The 19279-nt window shown below is 32.4% G+C and overlaps 1 protein-coding gene across 12 annotated transcripts in view; it reads left to right on the forward strand.

Moving 5' to 3' along the window:
- The first annotated feature begins 12006 nt into the window (after window positions 1-12006).
- Window positions 12007-19279, forward strand: part of LOC129320077 (putative pentatricopeptide repeat-containing protein At5g08490) — a 59676-nt gene continuing 52403 nt past the window's right edge. For 5 of the 12 annotated variants that reach the window (XM_054965232.1, XM_054965235.1, XM_054965227.1 and 2 more), the window contains exons 1-2: window positions 12007-12191; window positions 13155-17127. In XM_054965232.1, the coding sequence (XP_054821207.1) occupies window positions 13921-16539 (2619 nt within the window). In that variant the 5' untranslated portion in view covers window positions 12007-12191; window positions 13155-13920 and the 3' untranslated portion in view covers window positions 16540-17127. Of the gene's footprint in view, window positions 12192-13154; window positions 17128-17390; window positions 17648-19279 lie in introns of all 12 variants that reach the window. The other 7 variants (XM_054965238.1, XM_054965236.1, XM_054965226.1 and 4 more) reach the window with 5 other exon arrangements.

A 19279-nucleotide genomic window follows, 5' to 3' on the forward strand; every position in this document is an offset into this window, starting at 1 on the left:
AATGATCTCATAGGGGATTTAAACATGGAGAACGCACTCTTTATTGAAATGGGTTAAGGCAACGTGCTTTTATTAGGTCCCCCATTAACACAAAATATAAGGCATTTTTAATTTTTAATGTGTAATTAATATATTTTTTTTCAAAAATACCCTTAATAAAAAAGTTTACTCAATTTTTTATTTTTAAATGAACACTTTATTAAATAAGGACAAACATAGAAAGATAGCTAGTTTAAAGATAACTAACTAATTTATTAGGGGTGTAATTCAATTGAAAACGATTTATGTTTTTGAATGGAAGGAGTATATATTACTCCTTACATTGATATTTGAATAAAGCTGTAATTGATTGTTGTAGAGCAGAAAATAGTGGAAATAAGATGTTTTACTATAATACATGCATAGAATGAAGCGTTTGAATGTGAAAATTTATTTATCCTACCTCCTTGAGAAAGAGCTATAAAGGAAGGCAACAAAGGTAATATTCACCATCTTTATTCCTTTTTAGCCCAAGTAAGATGATGCGATGGACAATTTTTCCTTGTTCCTCTCCTCAAATTTTGAGTATTTTTTATTAGTATTTGATATTGCATTACTTTGCACTTTCCTTTGTAGTGATATTCATTTTCCCATTTTATTGTGGAGAGTAGATTGCTTGCTAGAAGAAGGGCCGCACACTTATAGAAGTACCTAGATGCAAAAGTGACAAGTTTGGGAATTGATAATGCTACTGAATCCATTCCTCAAGTTATAACTTCTGCAATGCCAAAAGTTAAGTTTTTCATTTGAGTGAAGTAAGGTATTGAAAATCGAACTGATTATTAAACCAATCAAGATACTGTGTTTTAAGTGTTAATGATAAAAACTATAATTAATGATAAACAAATCATTTTATTAAACTAGTTAACAGTTATTAATTCAATTAGGTGGGTTGATTCAAATTTTTATATTATGAATGAAGTTATTGTATCTTTTATATTTCAAATAGTGATATTTTCCCATGATTTTATTGCTCGCATTAGAGCTTCATGATTCATTGCATTAAGAATTGTAATAATATTTGATGAAAAGAGTCAAGTATTGCTATTGTGCTTAACAATGTTAACTCTTTGACTTCTTGTCCCACTATAAGGTAGAATGGTCATATGAAGGACAGCGTCCTATAGTCAAATTCTCAAAAGGTGATTGATATGGGGCACATATAATTTACGGATCAAGTTTTTTATGAGAACTTTCATTGATACTATTGCATCATTCATCAAGAGCCTGGCCATAATCTTTCATCACTTTGCTTGGATGTGGAGGAAAAATTAGAAGGAACGAAAACTAGGAGCAAAAATTTAAAAATAGTAAGTTTACTATTTTTTGCAACTTTTCCTAATTTTCTCTCATTCATATTTTCTTCCCACCTTTTCCTCCATCCAAACCAAGCCAAGTAGATGAGGTTGTGCCAAATGTTTCTAATACATCCTATAAAGGCTCCGAAGTACAAATTAAACAATGTTTATGACATTAATATCTCTGCTAGGAGCTGTCTTATGTGGACAAGTATGTATCTCTTGTATGTAGTGTTTTTTTTTTTTAATTCGTTTTTTCCTTTAATCAATCTGATTTGTCTTGACAATTTTGCTTGTCCCTTGGGGACTGACTAGTCATGGCTTGACAATTTTTAAGCTTGATGAGATTTCGATTAATTTAATAATTTAATGCCAAAAGGGTTTTTTTCTTTTTTTGGACAATTATGTAGTCTCTTATGAATTTTCAGCATCACTACAAAATTTGTAAAGCAAATTTTTTTTTGGCCAAGAGATTGTAAAGCATCTTACTATTCATAAGTCCGTAGTAGCTCAACTCAGCAAAAGGTTGGGTGGCTTCATTAAATTAACTTAAAAAAATTAATCATTTAATCTTGTACTTTTAACTCTCAATTGTAACCCAATCCTTAAACTTTAACTCATTTTAACTTAATCATTATGATTTTAACTCTAATATATCTTAGTCCCTGAACTTTGCTACTTGTACTTCAATTTCTACAATCTCAACTACTTAAATATAATTCCTATATTTTAAAAAATAAAAGGGTTAATGTGTAATTTTTGCCCTTAAACTATTTTTAGAAGAGCAATATTACTCTTAAACTATTCATCGTAGCAATATTGCCCCTAAACCAATCAAATCAGAGCAATGATGCCCCCACCATTAAAATGTCTATTACCGTAGCTAATAGGACCCACTTTTCATGAGTTAAAAATGCAATTTTATCCTTAAATTATTCTCAAAGGAGCAATGTTTCCCTCATCATTTAAAAATCATAAAATTAAATAAAAATAAAATTTATAATATTAATGTATATATAAATATAAAATTATAATAATATTAAATAAAAATAATATTAAATGTATATATAAATAATATAAGAAAAAAATTTATAGTATGTCAATAAAATATCATAAATTAAGAATATTATAAATTATAATTTTATAACTTGTTAAATATAAGTGGATATTGATTAAATTAAATATAAGTAAAGTAAAAAATATTTACATTTACACCTGTAGCTATCGACCGGAGCCATCTAACGACTTGATTTGGACTAAAAACCCATTCTTCATGATTGAGTTAGATTGGACAAGAGTTACACCACTATTAAGCTATAAAAAAAAAGTTGAATTAGGAACCAGAGTGTTTTCAAAAAATTAGACAATTTTAAATATAATATTAAAAAAGCTTAAAGAATTTTAAAAATAAAAAAATTTAAAAATTAGATCCTACTAAAAGCCAACTTTATTTTTGAACAATTCACGTGTATAAAATATGATTTGAGATTTTTTTTTATAAAGATGTCGATAGTTATAGGTGTAAATGCAGATACTTTTGAGTCTACTCATATCTAATTTAACCAAGATCCACTTTATTTGACAAGTTTTAAAATTATAGTTTATATTTTTTTTTCTTATATTTATTTTATATATGCATTTAATATTATTTTTATTAATATTATTCTAATTTTTTATTTTTTATTTAATTTTATAATTTTTAAATGGTAAGAGCAACATTGCTCCTTTGAGAATAGATTAGAAACAAAATTGTACCTTAACTCATGAAAAGTAAATTTCACACTAGTTACAGTAATGGACGTTTTAATGGCAGGGGCAACATTGCTACAATGAGAATAGTTTAAGGGTAAAATTACACCTTAATCCAAATAAAATTATGAAGATTAAAATATTTTAAACTTTTAATATTTTGATAATTTATAAAGATTAAAAAGGTTTAGTAATTTGAAATATTAATAATAAATTTTAACATAATTTTAATCTTTATAATTTTATTTTTTTAAGATACAGGGACTAATATTTAAGTAGTTGAAACTATAGGGATTGAATTATAAGAGTCAAAGTTGAAGGATTGAATAACAAGTGAATCAAAACTTCATGAACTAATTATAATAAGTCAAAGTTTAAAGACTAAATTACAACTGAGGCAAAACTATAAAGATTAAATGATTAATTTTTTTTCAATTAATTTTTATATATTTTAATGGAATTTAAATGTTAAAAAAGAAGGGTATTTTTTGAAAAGAATTATTTTTAATGAACATAATGGTTTCGGTTCTATATTGTTATCCCTATCCATATCATATTTTGAATTGTTTTTAAGGAATCATTTTTTTTACTGAGACAATAACAACTAAGGACCTACTAAAAAATTAATACTCCTTCCATTAAAAAATATAACGTATTTTTAATCGAATCTCATTCTCAATAAAGTACTTACCTACTTTCAAACTAACTTTATCTTTTCATATTTACCCTTATTAACATGCTATAATAAATATAAAGTCATTATCAATAGAGACATTTTAAAAAAAAAGGCATTGATTTCACATCGAAAGACTAAAAGTGTCTTATATTTTTAAACATCCAACTCCTCAAAAAATACCTTACATTTTTAAATGAAAGGAGTATATCTTATTACAGTTTAGATTTCTAAATATAGCTAGAACCCATAATTTAGCTCAAGTACGAAAAAGTCTCAATATCTTGGAAGTTTAGAACATTACTTTAGCTTACACTTTATTTAGACTATTGGAATAAGTATGAAAAAATTCAAGCTAAGCTTGAACTAAATGGGCTTAAGCCAAACATTCAAATTCTTTTTTAATTATTAATAAAATTAAATTAAAATAAATAAAAATTGAAATGAAATAAAATAATAAATCAAAATAATATTTAATAATTTATGTATTCAGACTCGCTCAAATAAGCCTAAGGTTTTTGAAAAAAATATATGGACCTTGGTTTTATGTCAAATTTAATTGTTTTTAGCAGTGTAAGTTACATTAAAAGAGAAATGTATTGAGTTTGAAGGCTCAACTTAATTAATTTCGTGTGCATTTGGATAGTAGTGAAAATCAATTTTTTAACCCAAAATTGATTTTGAGCAAAATTATCCAAACACCACAAAAACATAAAAATCGATTAATCAGGCAAAACGCGTGTTAATTCATTCTCTGAGAACTAGCTGTCAAAATGTTTTTCTACCATTGTTTCATTAATTTCTTTTTTCAGATGTTCAGCTTCCTATGTTACCTTCAGCTTCACATTCTCTCATATTTTTCTGATATCTCATTTCTTTCATTCACATGCTCTCTCACTCATTTTTCTGATGTCTCATTTCTGATATCTCATTTCTCTCATTCTGTCTTCAGTTGGCTCTCATCTCTCAGCCTTGCCAATCTACGGCTTCGTTATGCCGTCTCTTCGTTGTCGTCCACCTACCCCCAATGTAGTCATCGTTCGTTGTCCCCAATCTACATCCAGAGGCAATAATCTTTGGCCATCTATGATCTGTGTGCAAATCTATGATCCTCATCTTGTGCAATCCTCGTGGCATCATCGACCTCCGTCCGCTATCACTAAGCTATGGCCAGTGGTAGTGATCTCCTGCCATAGTCAAAGAAGGCAATAAGCTCTATCTACATTCTCTTGCTCAATCTACTCACTCTATCTCTGATCTGCTCATGGTTCAGCATGTTCATCTCCTATCTCCTGTGATCTGTGTTTGAGTGAAGTTTTGACTGGGCTCAAAGGTAAATGATCTTCTCCAACCATTTTTTTGGACGATCTTGGTTAGGTGCAATGTTAAACCAAATGAATATCTATGCTAGTGGACTCTGTTTTCCTCTTTACTCTATTCTGGCTTATGTGGATTTCTTCTCATGATTGCTAGCCTAGTTGTGTGATTTGGACCATTTACTGCTCTTGATTAGTCGAACTGAACCATTACTTCAGTCATTACAACTCTTGTACATTTGCAAATATAATGTGGTTGAAAGCTAATTTTTCCTACTGTTTCTATGTTGGTTTTGTGCCTAGTCGAACTCTGTGCTGGATATGGGAGAATTGTTTGAAAGTTGATTTTAGTGGTTGAAACCTAATTTTAGTTAAACTCTTATACATTTGCAAATTATGGGAAAGCTGTTGAAAGTTGGTTTTGTGCCTAGTCGAACTTTGTGCTGGTTTTGGTTTGTGTGATCACTGATTGCTGAAGGCTTATTCTCAAATAGTATGTTTTGCATATATAGGGATCATTTAGTCAAATTCTATGTTGTTTCAGTGGCTGTTGAATGTTGAATTTAGCTCCTCTAAAAATTATCAAGTTTTTGTCATGTAATATTTTAATTTCAATTCCTATAATAAACATGTTAGTTTTTTATATTCTCATGTAGTTAATTTTTATATAGTATAATGAATACCGATAAGTCACAAGCTTTATGGGACCGAAGAAATACTAGAATATTTATTGACATTTGTTTGGACCAACCTCGAAAATTGCAAAGAAATTGTAGTAGTTTTACCAAAGCAGGATGGCTTAGTATAATTTCTACCTTCAATGAGAGGACTGGAAAGAATATGACAGACAACAATTCAAGAATAAGTGGGATAATATGAGAAAAAAGTAGGTACTGTAGGATAAGTTGGTTTCAAGCGAGACAGGATTAGGTTGGGATTATGCAAATAATACCGTGGATACATCAGATGATTGGTAGGAGAAAAGATATTGGTATGATGATGTTATTATATGAAGCTTTATATATTCTATTTATTTGTGTATTATGTAATATTATTGGTAATTTATGTGCAGGAAAATCTATTATACGAGAAATTCAGAAATAAAGGATTACTATTTGCCAATGAATTAATCGAATTGTTTCAATGTGCCATCGTCAATGGACCTAGAGCATGGGCACCTTCAAGTGGAGTTTTGCTTAACATTTACAATAAGAATGAAGGTAAGGACAAAAATGTGTATTGGCCAGATATGGCAAATGAGGGTATTGATTTGGAGGAAGGTTTAGGAGATAATGATGAGACCTTATGAGCTACTGGAGTAAGCGGTGAATTTAATAGAGCAGTTCTGAATGCTTCTCAAGGAACTTTAAGTGGAAGTAGTGGTAAGAGGAAGAGGAGCGAAAGTAGTAACAGTAGAAAAAAGAACAAGTTACCTAGTACAAGTCAAATAGCAGATGTAATGAGTATGATAGCTCAGATAACAAAGGAAAATCTCAATAAGCCAAGGAAATATCAATTCCTGAAGTCATGTCTATGGTCAAACAATGGGAAGAAGTTGCAACTGACAAACGTTGGGTTTCACGGTACATGTCACTCTTCATGTCCCGAGAGGCTAGGGTGATGTTTTTGACAATGGAGGATGATAAACAAAGTGTTCTGGAGTAGTTGAGATATGAATGTTACAAAAATGGTTAATTATTAGGGTTTTAAAACTTGTCATGAGCATATGATCTTACTTAAAGAGTAGTCTAACATGTTTGTATTATACTGTTGAATTTGACTTATGTAGTCTCTTGAACTACTTATGTACTTTTTATATATGGTAATAAAGTATTACAATGTTGTGGAAAAGTTATTGATATTTTGATAGATAAATTATTTAGATGTATCTATAATTGAAATTAAGTGCATGTGTTATTTATGTGTTTGGCTACAGGTAGCAAGACGTATGGAAGAGTCATCTAAAAAAAGGTTAAAGAGAGCCCAAAAAGTTAGTGCTCTCATTGGGTTGCATGCAACAAAACATTTGTGTAAAGAGCCACAAAGAAATAGTAAATATACAGGTCATTTGTGGGTTAATGAATTTTAAAGGGACACCCAATTTGAAATGTTTAGAATGGAATCACATGTGTTTCATCAATTATGCAGTAAATTGACATGGCATGGACTGAAGGATACTAGGCGAATGAGAGTATAGGAGATGGTTGCAATTTTTTTAAATACAATGGACATAGGTTGGGAAATAGGATGGCACAAGAAAGATTTTAACATTCAGGAGAGACTATCCACAAATATTTCTATGAATTTTTAATGGCTTACTTAAAACTTGCAATGGAATATATCAAACCACAAAATAGGTCCTTTCGTCATGTATCGAACAAAATAGAAAATGAAAAGTGATATTGGCCATTCTTCAAAAATGCCATTGGAGCAATTGATGGCAAACGTATTCCTTGTATAGTCCCTGCTAGTGAAAAATTAAAATTTATTAGAAGAAAAGGAATCCCTATGCAAAATGTAATGGCTATATGTGATTGGGACATGTGCTTTACTTTTGTCTTGGCTGGATGGGAGGGTACTGCACATGATGCTCGCATTTTTCAACATGCTCTGACAACTCGATTCATGACCTTTCCACATCCGCTTTTAGGTATATTTATTTATTCAATTTATTGTGTTAGACTTTTCAACTTACAAACATTAATAGTAATCTCTTTTTTACAAGGTAAATATTATTTGGTGGATGCCGGCTATCCAACACCAAATGGATATCTTGGTCCATATAGACGGGAACGCTACCATCTTGATTTTAGAAGATCAATTGGATTTGCAAATAATAACAAGGTCTTTAATTATTTTCATTCAAGTTTACGATGCACAATAGAAAGAGCATGTTTGCAATTTTACACAACATGCCTAACTATGACTATGATATACAAGTTCAAATCGTTGTTGCATCAATGGCGATACATAATTTCATTAGAAGACACTCTAATTCTGATTTTATGCGTCATGAAGAGGGAAGATCAGGAAGACCATGAGGATTAATAAGACCATAAAATTGATGAATATGTATCCTTACCATCATCCATAACATCTTCTTCATCAGTTATGACTAGTATTCATGATATTATTAGGGATCAATTTATATATTATCATCTTTATTTGTTATTATAAAATTAATGTTTCATATTTAATAATTAAATTTCTTGTCTTTTATTGAATTTATTTTAAGTAAGATATATTTAGTTACTTATTTGCATAAATTTAAATATTAATATTAATATAATTTAAATTTTTAATTAATTATATATGTAGTTTAAATAATATATTTTACTTCTTAAATAAAATGTAACAACTTTAATAATATTAGATACAAATTTATCAATAATTTAATTTTAAAAAGCAACATCCATTATCATAATTTACATAGCTAAAATTGATTCTGAAGAAATTATCCAAACATTTTCAATTCTGTTAAAATCAATTTTAGAAAAACAGTATCTAAACAGATTGCGTTATAACATAATTAATTATGACCAAAATCACTTAATCAATTATTTTCATAATTTATTATACCTAACTAAAATCCAAACGGGCACTTCTCCATTTTCAAACTTTCTAGAAGAATTTTGAAATTGTCCTCAACCTTTCAAATTTCTTGTCTTCTACTGATTCTATATTTATGTGCCCAATCCTTCCTATCTTTCCAAATTTTAATCTTAACTTCAATCCTTGTATCTTTCGAAATTAAGTTTATGGTTTCAAAACTTGAACTTGACGTATTCATCCTTTTAAGTTTTGAATCTGTGTTAAGCTTTTCAAAATTGCGTGCTGTCATAATTTACTAATATAAAATTTTGAAAGTTCCACAAAATTTTAAAATTCTCTATAAATTTTGATAGTTTTTCCCTGTATCTCTGTAAGGTTATGTTGGGTATGCAAGTTTGAATTTTGAGGGATTGAGATTGCAATTGGAACTAAGATTGAAACTTTAAAAATATATTTGGTACGGAGTAATATTTGAATAGAATACTTGTATTAATTTATTTTATAATCAATAAAAATTTATCAAAATACTATAATGCCTCTTATCATTAATAAGAAAAATACAGATCGGAGCCTCCGAGTGATGAAGATGAATTGATTAGTTTTCAATGGTGGGTCGAATGAGATCTGGAACTCAAATCAGATTTTGGTAAAAAAAAAAAAGAACTTGAGTCAAATCTAGAAGATAAGCCTCGAAGGGGAGACTTCAACCAAATCTGAAACTCAAACTCGTTAATGGTGGGATGTCAAACCCATCAATTTACAACTTGAACCCAGATTTGAAAGAAGATGAACTTAAACCCATCAATGTGAAGTCAGACTTGAACTAGTGACTCACCGTAGACATTGATGGTGGGAGAGGAAGATGAACCCAGATCTAACAAACACAAGCTTGAACACATCAATGCCAAGCTTGAATAAGAACCATTGAACTAGTGACTCATTATGGACGTCAATGGTGGAGGAAGATGAAGCTCTAGGTCATCAATGGATGAAGGATGGAGGAGGATAAAGATGCAAGAGCAAGGGACGAGATAGACATCGTTTTGGAGGGGAGGGGATGGGAGGGAAAGGGAAAGGAAAGGGAAGGGAAGAGTAAGGAGAGAGGGAGGGGGGAGAGAGAGAGAGGCGTCACTGGGGAAGGGAAAGGACACAAGAGAGAGAGAGAGAGAGATGGGTGAGAGCAATTTCATCCAAATTTTTCAATCATAGATTTGATTTTGCAATATTAGGGGGTGGTACTAAACATGTAATGTGGGATTGGATTTGGGTTTGGATTGCTTAATGATCCCTACCATACATAAAAAGTTATGTTTTCTAGTCTTAGTCCTAGTCCCTAACTCATAGTCTTATGTACTAAATAGGCCTAAATCTACCTAAATTTTAAATGTAATCATGTAATTCAAAAACATTCACTTGTCCAAACTTCAAAAGTAACCTTATTTTTCAATATCATTCTCAAATTCTTTTTCTAACAGTTTTGTGAATTTCAAAACGCCTCAAAACTTTCAAAATTCCTTAATGTAATCTAAAACTATTTTGAAATAGTATATTAGTTTCAAAATTCTTGTTACCTTGAATCCCAAAAGTTCCTCTAAATTTGAAATTAATTTCTTTGTGCCAAATTATGTGTCCGCTTCGGGCCATCTCTTGGCCCTCCATTTCAACTTTATTTGATCCTTGCCATCCATTTAAATTAATTTTTAATATTATATTTATTAAAATAAAAAATATAAAAAATTTTAATATTAAATTTGGACTGTTTAGAGTGCATTTAAATAGTTAATTTCTAAAATTCATAAATTTTTTAATATTAAATTAGGTTATTTAAATTATATCTAAACTGTACAAAGCTTATATGTATAGTTAAATTGTAAAATTATAAAATTTTTAATCTTAAATTAGACTGCTTGATTAAATCTGCATTGACCAAATTGGTAATGAACAAATGTATTATAATTTTAAAATTTTTATATTTTTATATTAATAAATATAATAGTAAAAATATTTAAAATTAATTTAAATGGACAGCAGTGATCAAATAAAGCTAAAATGGAAAGTCAAAATTGCTCCTGACTTGATGAGCATGCGGTGCTCTGAATGCAATTCCCAAATTTGTGCTCGCGCTCTTTCTCGAAAAATCTTAGGAATTTTTTTTCTTGATTAATCTTGAACCCAGCATTTGTTTATTCTCTGATTATATTCCTTTTTAAGTTAGAAAGTCTTTATTTGCTCATTTAACTCATGATACCTTTAGGTTTATTTTAATCTTTTTTTTTTCAAAATCATGAGAGACTTATTTATTTCAAAAGTATTCATTTGTTTCAAAAATGAGCCAATATTATTTTACTTATGAATTTTAAAACTCTTCACTACTTTCAAAATTGTCTTAATGATAATAATGTTAAATGTGTATCTTACTTGTCATCCGTTTAAGCTTAAAACACTTAACATAGCCGGAGATATATCTTTCTTCCATTTTTTTTTTTTTTGGGTAACTTGAGACCATTGGCATTGATTATCATTAAATAAAGCAACTCAACAAAGATCAAGACACAATAGCCAAATTAATGAGCCCAATAGATAATTCGTGCCAAACTACTATAAAAACTTATTTATAAAGATGGGAACAAATATTTAGAACAACCAAGTTTAAATATTTAATACTTTCAACTACTCTCTGTTATCACTCATGTATTGTACTTCATTAATTACATATCCATTCTTTTAAAAATAGTCGTTATAGTTAATCAGTTGTGTGATGATACTATATTATACTTTGTTTTACATACTCAGAAGCAAAGACTTATCTTTGGAAAATTTAAGTGAATTATTTGATTACCTTTTAAGGGAAGTGATTTAGACTTGAAGTCTAGTTTATATTGAGATTCCAAAAGCCCAGATTAATCTTGTAACATATAGTCAAAAGTTTCAAGTGGTAAAACTTTAGAATTAGATGTACACTAGTGATTGGCTAAATCAGGATAAATCTCTGTGTTAATTCTCCTCACATTTACATTCTACAAATATTGTTGATATCATTTCTATCTCTCATCTTTATCTTATTTAATATGTGTCAAAAAATTTTTATAGCCAAATTCACTCCCTCTTTGACTGATTTACAATTTTAGGATTGTGTTTGATTAAATAAGCTTTTGGTATATGTTTAAGCATTTTATGATAAATTTGAATAAATCTGGTCCAAATTGTATCTGCCTTGCTTGAATCAATGGATCTAAATTCAATACACGTTCTCCTATTTTTACCAAAGAAAATCTTTAAAAAAATTTGATTTGATGTTAATCTCCTGGGGAGATCTTTAATTGTCATCCCCCTTTTTACATTTGTAACTCACAATTTCACACACGCATTCAATACGAGTTGTAACGAACACACCGTGCGAAACATGGCATATTTGTTTTCGCGCTTCGACTCAGCCACCTCGTCATTTTCATTTTCGCGCGTGCTGCTCAGGAGACCCATCATCTTCTACTTAGGCAGCGGCATCATCTTCCAGTAAGGCGTGTTCTTTTCTCTACGCCCTTCTTCTTCGACTCACAGCCAAAGGTAAGTTTCTCTTCTTCTTCTTCAATATTTTCCTGTTCGATTTTCTGCTGTTCGGCCATGATTTGTGGTCTGTCTTGTTTGATTTCGTGAAATATTGGCCGTGGAACTACGATTTGAGCGGCAAATGATTTTGAAGCTTTCAGAATTTTGGAAAATATTTTTAGCATTGTTTTTCTGTTGTTTTAGCTTATTCAAACCTTGGATTTTGATTTCCTCATAATTGGAAAATGTTTCACTCAGACCTGGAACGACAAGGATATGGAAAATATTTCCAGCCTTGATTTTGAAGTGTAATATTCGATCTTGATTTCCTCAGCCCTGACCATTCGTGTAATCTTCAAGTACCTTCTTAGATTTTGCTCTTCGATTTTGATTCCGAATGTTGGGTCTGATAGGAAGGAATATATGTACTCTATATCTTAATCTTGGAGTATATATTAGTAGTATATATTAGAAAGGAGTCTATATTAGTTTATATTGATGTTAAATTCTGCTCTTGGATTTGGTGTAGTATATATTAATCTCTACTAGGAAGGAGTTCGATCCTTAAATAATAGTAGGCCAAATGCTAAATTATCTTTAGTATTCTTTCATCTCTTTTCTTGATGCAACTCTATATCCCTGATCGCTAGAAACTTTGGTAGGGAATTCTGTTTCATATAGATATTTGTCCATGATTCCCAATGCTAAATTACTTTTTGTTTATCCATTACAACTGTGTGTCAATGTATGGCTGTGTGGTTTTGGATTATAAAATCTCAAGACAACATTTTCTTCTAGTTTTCTCTTCTCTTTATTTTCTTTCCTTTCAACTTTTCTTCCCATCCAAATAAAGTGTAAGTTAGAGTGCATAATTCTCCATTTGGTTTGGCTGTATAAATATATTCCGAGCTTCTTCTGGGAAAATGTAAAAAAATATAGGTATTTTGGTCAATTTAATAAGGTTTTTCTTGCCTGAACCAGGTTTTCCTCAATATCCGGGATGAAACCTGTCTCGCTCCTCAGCAGAAGTCTCTCGGTCTTGATGTCCTTATTGTCAACCTCATCAACTTCCAGAAACTAGTATCCTTTCCTAGGCTTTCTTTTAGATTGAGGAACTAAACGTTGCCTTAGAACTAGTTCAGTAAGTTTTCTCCTCTTCCTTTGTTGCATCCTCATACAGAACCCACAACTTTATCATTTTCATCTTAGTGCTCACTGTGTAAATCTATTTGAGGTATAAATATACAAGGAAGATAAGATCTTCAAATATAGGGAAAAGAGTGATTCCATTAGCTAATTAGATTCTATCACGATGGTGATTATGTTCTTTTATCAAACACATACGGTGGATTTGATAAATGGATTTTGGAGGGTAGTATGAGAACCCAATGACATAGAATAGATGCTTCCATCACCTTTAATGATCTGGTGGATGCCATGAAGGAAAAATGCCGCCATGGCTACAACAATGCGAGCAAGGAAAGTTTTTTTTTTTTTTGGCTCTCTCTCTCACATTCTTCTTTATATCATCCCTTGAACAATTGATTCAAACTGAATGCAGGGTCTTTTCATGTTGAAGGTCGTCTGTGTATTATTATTTGCTTGCTAGTTTCATTGAAGAAGAAGAAATGGTTATGCTGAAGTTCTTTATAATATGCAAAAATTCATAACTTTCAGCGGATTGCTGACAGCTTCTACTAGTGATATTTTATCATTGCCTGAAGTCCCATTGTAGCTCCCTCTGGGCATGCCTCAACAGGATTTCAAGGCATGGAATTCTATAATCAGGGGCTTATGTATAGATACTAGGCATAAAGAAGCCTTGACGCTTCTCTTCCAGTGCTTACGGAGTTCTATAGTTTATAAACCAGATCATCTGGTATTTGCTGCCATTCTCAAGTCCTGCACTGCCCTTTTGGCTGGCAACTTAGGCAGAGCTTTACATAGTTTTGTCGTCAAACTGGGCCATGGTACTTGCCAGGTCACTTCCAAAGCACTGCTTAACATGTATGCCAAATATGGTGCATTTGATGACTGCCAAAAGCTTTTTGATCAGCTGAGTCCTAATGATCCTGTTATTTGGAATATTGTTTTATCTGGGTTTTCTGGTTCCAAGAACCATGACAATGATGTGATTCGAACGTTTCGGAGCATGCACGTGAGAGGAGAGGCTAAGCCCAATTCTGTTACTATTGCTACTATTCTTCCCACATGTGCTCGATCAAGGGATCTGGATGTTGGGAGGAGCGCCCATGCTTATGTAATCAAATCAGGATTTGAAAATGACACCTTTGTTGGAAATGCTCTAGTATCATTTTATGCAAAGTGTGGACTGGTGTCTCATGATTCATTTGCTGTTTTCAGTAACATTATTAACAAAGATGTTGTTTCATGGAATGCAATGATTGCAGGTCTTGCTGAGAATGAGTTTTTGGAAGATGCATTCACATTGTTCAGTTTGATGGTTAAAGGACCCTTGGAACCAAATTACTCAACCATTGCAAGTATTTTGCCTGTTTGTGCTTTATTTGATAGAAAATTTGCCCGTCATTTTGGAAGACAGATCCACTCCTATATGCTGCAGCGGATTGAATTATCAAGTGATATTTCTGTCTCTAATTCTTTACTTAGTTTTTACGTAAAAGTTGGCCAAATGGCAGAGGCAGAATACCTTTTTTGGAAAATGGATGCAAGGGATTTGGTTTCTTGGAATACTATTATTGCCGGATATGCCTCTAATGGTGAATGGTTGAAAGCATTGCATATATTTGGTAATTTGACATGTGCAGAGTTATTGCCAGATTCTGTAACTATTGTCAGCATCCTTCCTGTGTGTGCTCAATTAAGAAACTTAGAGGTGGGAAAACAAATTCATGCATATGTTTTTAGAAACCCTTTCCTCTTTGAGGATACAGCAGTTGGAAATGCCTGTGTAAATTTCTATGCAAAATGCGGTGATATGGAGGCAGCATTGAATACATTCTTTATGATATCAAGGAAAGATATAATTTCATGGAATTCTATTCTTGATGCCTTTGGAGAGTGGGGGTGTGGTTCTAACTTTTTAAGCTTGTTACGTTGGATGCATAGAGAAGAAATTAGGCCTGATTCTGTTACGATATTGACTGTAATTAATTTTTGTGCTTCTCTTTTGCAAATAGAAAAGGTTAAAGAAATACATAGCTACTCAATTATGACTGGCTTTCTGGGATGTGGTACTGCACCCACAATTGGGAATGCGATAATTGATGCATATTCCAAATGTGGTAACATGGAGTATGCACACAGAATGTTTCTGAATTTATCAGAGGGAAAAAATTTAGTCACATTCAATTCTCTGATTTCAGGTTATGTAGATTTAGGATCACATCATGATGCAAATATGATATTTAAAGGCATGTCTGAGAAAGACATTACCACCTGGAATCTTATGGTCCGAGTATATGCTGAGAATGATTTTCCTGAGCAAGCTTTTTGTCTGTTCTCTGAGTTACAAGATCAAGGGATGAGACCTGATGCAGTGACTATTATGAGCTTCCTTCCTGTATGCACGCAAATGGCATCAGTACACTTGCTGAACCAGTGTCATGGTTATATTATCAGATCTTGTTTTGATGACATTCGCTTGAATGGTGCCCTTTTAGATGCATATGCCAAATGTGGCAACATAGGCTGTGCAAATAAGCTTTTTCATTCAAGCAATGATAAGGATCTGGTTATGTTTACTGCAATGATTGGTGGGTATGCTATGCATGGTATGAGTGATGAAGCACTTGGGCTTTTTTCTCATATGCTCAACCTGGGAATCAAGCCAGATCATGTTATCTTCACTTCTGTGTTGTCTGCTTGTAGTCATGCTGGCCTTGTAGATGAAGGACTGAAGATATTTTATTCAATAGAGAAAATCCTTGGAATCAAACCAACTCTGGAGCAACATGCTTGTGTGGTGGACCTACTGGCTCGAGGTGGCCGTGTTCATGATGCATATGCTCTTGTGGCTAGGATGCCAAGCAAAGCTAATGCAAATGTGTGGGGAACATTGCTTGGTGCCTGCAAAATCCATCATGAGGTGGAATTGGGATGTACTGTGGCAGATCAACTCTTCAAAATTGATTCTGATGATGTTGGAAATTATGTTGTCATGTCGAACATATATGCAGCAGATGCTAGATGGGATGGGGTCATGGAGGTCCGAAGGATGATGAGGAACAAAGATATGAAAAAGCCAGTGGGATGCAGCTGGATTGAAGTTGATAGGACAACTAATGTTTTTGCAGCTGGGGATTGTTCCCACCCCCAGAGAAGTATTATTTACACTACGCTATATACTCTAGATCAACAAATTAAAGAACCAATTGAATTTTAGCTTAACGCAGCTGGGGATTGTCCTCTTCACATCGACACCTTCTGCTACTTCTACTTATGCCGGGCAGTCTTGGACTTGTTAACCACTGTGCAACTTCCTTGAATGAATCTGTGTTTGTCTGAGCAAATGCTTTTAGTGCTTTGCTACCAGCTGTTCCTTGGCTTGGCGGCTTTTCTATGATTCCTTTTTATTTGATAATTAGACTTACATTCACCTGTAACCTTCATGATTAAACTATGGTCAACAAATGAAAATTAGATTATGATCAGCAAAAGGGGGAATCAGACATAAGAATGATCAACTTTTAGGACCATTGTTGAGTTTATTGAATCTTGTCATTCTCTTGGGGTCATGCATGAGACCTCAACCTAGAGAACTTGTTCGATAGCATTGAAGAGGATGCTAAACTTGCCCGCTGATTTCAGTTTCTGTTTTCTGCAAGCCAGGTTGATACATAAGCTTATTTATCTTTTCTTGTATCATATTTGGACATCTTGGGCATTATTGAATAATTATTTATAGTCCTTGGGCCATTACATTGGCAGGATTTTTTAAATATGGTGCCATCATTTCAAACTGTAAAAGCAGGTAATTATTTGCTGATTTATCCTACGATCACATTGCCACATTTGTATGCTGTTTTTTTTTTTTTTTTTTTGGGGGTGCATTTTGAAGCAGAAAATAGAGGCAATAACCATCTGTTTGGAGGCATATTCAATATTATAAGGCCCATTCCTTAATCAAATTCATTGTCCATCAAAATACTTTTTATTGACGGCACAAAATGAAATGATTATATTATTCTCTTGTGTTAACTTCCACTTTGCTAAATTGGAGTGCATTTGGCTTAGATCCTTTTGTCCTCGGATGTTTTCTTCTTCTTTTGTCGCCTCAACAAAGGGTCCTGGTTAATCTGGGAATGGTTGCTTCAGTGACTCGAGTTCTCTGGCAGAATGTAATCTTTCCCTTGGTGAATTCTGATCAATCTGAGAGAGTAGCATTACGCTGCTCATTATAAAGGGTTCATAATTTGGGTTCAAATTTCAGTTCTTTTCTCCATGCATCAATTTCAATCGAGCAGAGTAATGGTTCCTGATGTCCTGTACAAGTAATTTTCTACTACTGAAATCTGATAGGGAGTGGAATGACATCTGGGCTAAGAATCCTGCAAAAATAAATTGAATAAACATCTTTACACTTATTATAGACTAATTATTTGCTATTTGTTGATCTTTGTTTGAATGATTCTAATATATTTTAATACTCTGGGCATGCTTCCTTCTTCCAGTGCTTGCTTGAACCCTTTAGTTGCAGCAGTAATTTGTCTATGTTGAGAATCAAAATATATATTGTATTTGTTGTATGGTATTAGGGCTGACCAGCCTCTTATTAGGCAGATCAGTATATATCTTTTGTCATTATTACTCGTTATTCCTTTGTCTTGTATAAGCAATTATAAATAAGACATACTGTAGCTCAGTGTATTTACTGACTACTTTTCCCAAGTCTATCTCTTATTCACAGTCCAGAAATTTTCAATGGGAGTTCCCAGTCAGTATAGATTAAGTTCCAAGTTCCAAGTGCTAATCATGAGGAGGAAAAATGTATAGCAGCATGTGAGCAGTTATTGAAAATTGAATAAGAAGCAATAGTCTTCTCTTATAGTTAGAGGTTACACTGTTGATTTTTCCTCTCTTCATTTCAGCCATTGTGAAAATCAACAAAAAGACATTTTTTTGAATGTCTAACCCAGTGTTATAATTTCCCAGTGAAGCCTTTTCTGATGCTGTGGGAGCCCATACCATGTTGCACCAGAGGTGTTACGCAAGCATTATGGACCTTAGTGATGTAACACACACACACACTTGCACAGGGCTGAATAGAGGGAGAGTAGAGAAAACCGGAAATAAAGGGGGAGAAATGAAGAAGATGAAGAACAGAATAGGGAGAGCAAGAGGGGAAGAGGCAGAAACGCAGAGAGAGAGAGAGAGAGAGAGAGAGAGAGATGTCCATATAAAGTTAGGTTTCAGATTTCTCTTCCTATAAAATATTAAATTAACATAAAGAAAACTTATTTTTTTTTCCTAGAATAATGATATGAAAATATTAGGGAATATAAGAATTAGTTGGGACAGGAGGATAAATGTTATTTTGGTACTGTTACTCTGTTATTTAGTCTTAATAGTCCAGCCTTATAAATACCCTACGTCTAGATACGTGCTCAAGAAAAGTGTCCTACGCATTGCAGAGCAACATTACGACATCCTCAGCACCTTTGTGTTCTGCAAATACCTGGGCAGCACCAAAACAGAGCTTCTCACGTGATGAGTCTCACCAAAACACAATTAAAACAACATGGCCAACCTCAAAATCATCAGTCGCACAAAGCACAGGGTCTAACACAGCAAAAGATTCATCTTCTTGCCAATTTATTTCTGGGATTAAAATTCCCGTAAAATTAACACCAAAGGAGGAGGCAGAATACAGAGCACAAAACCTCTGCTTTTACTGTCAAAATTTTTCTAGAGGCCATAATTGCCCTCAAAGAGGCAAGATGCAATTGTAATTAATTGAGCTTGATGAAAATCTTGAGGAAGAGGAGCTGAAACCTAATGATACAGACCCTGATGAACGAGAAATTCCTCCTGAATGTCATCAAATTTCAATTCATGCCATTGAGGGTGAAGTTAGTATGAATTCTGAGACTTCAAGGATATGTGGGAAGGAGACCTATCCAAAT

This window comes from Prosopis cineraria, unplaced genomic scaffold, assembly GCF_029017545.1.
Source record: "Prosopis cineraria cultivar Desert tree isolate PC_DT_omini unplaced genomic scaffold, ASM2901754v1 PC9, whole genome shotgun sequence".
NCBI classification, from domain to species: domain Eukaryota; kingdom Viridiplantae; phylum Streptophyta; class Magnoliopsida; order Fabales; family Fabaceae; genus Prosopis; species Prosopis cineraria.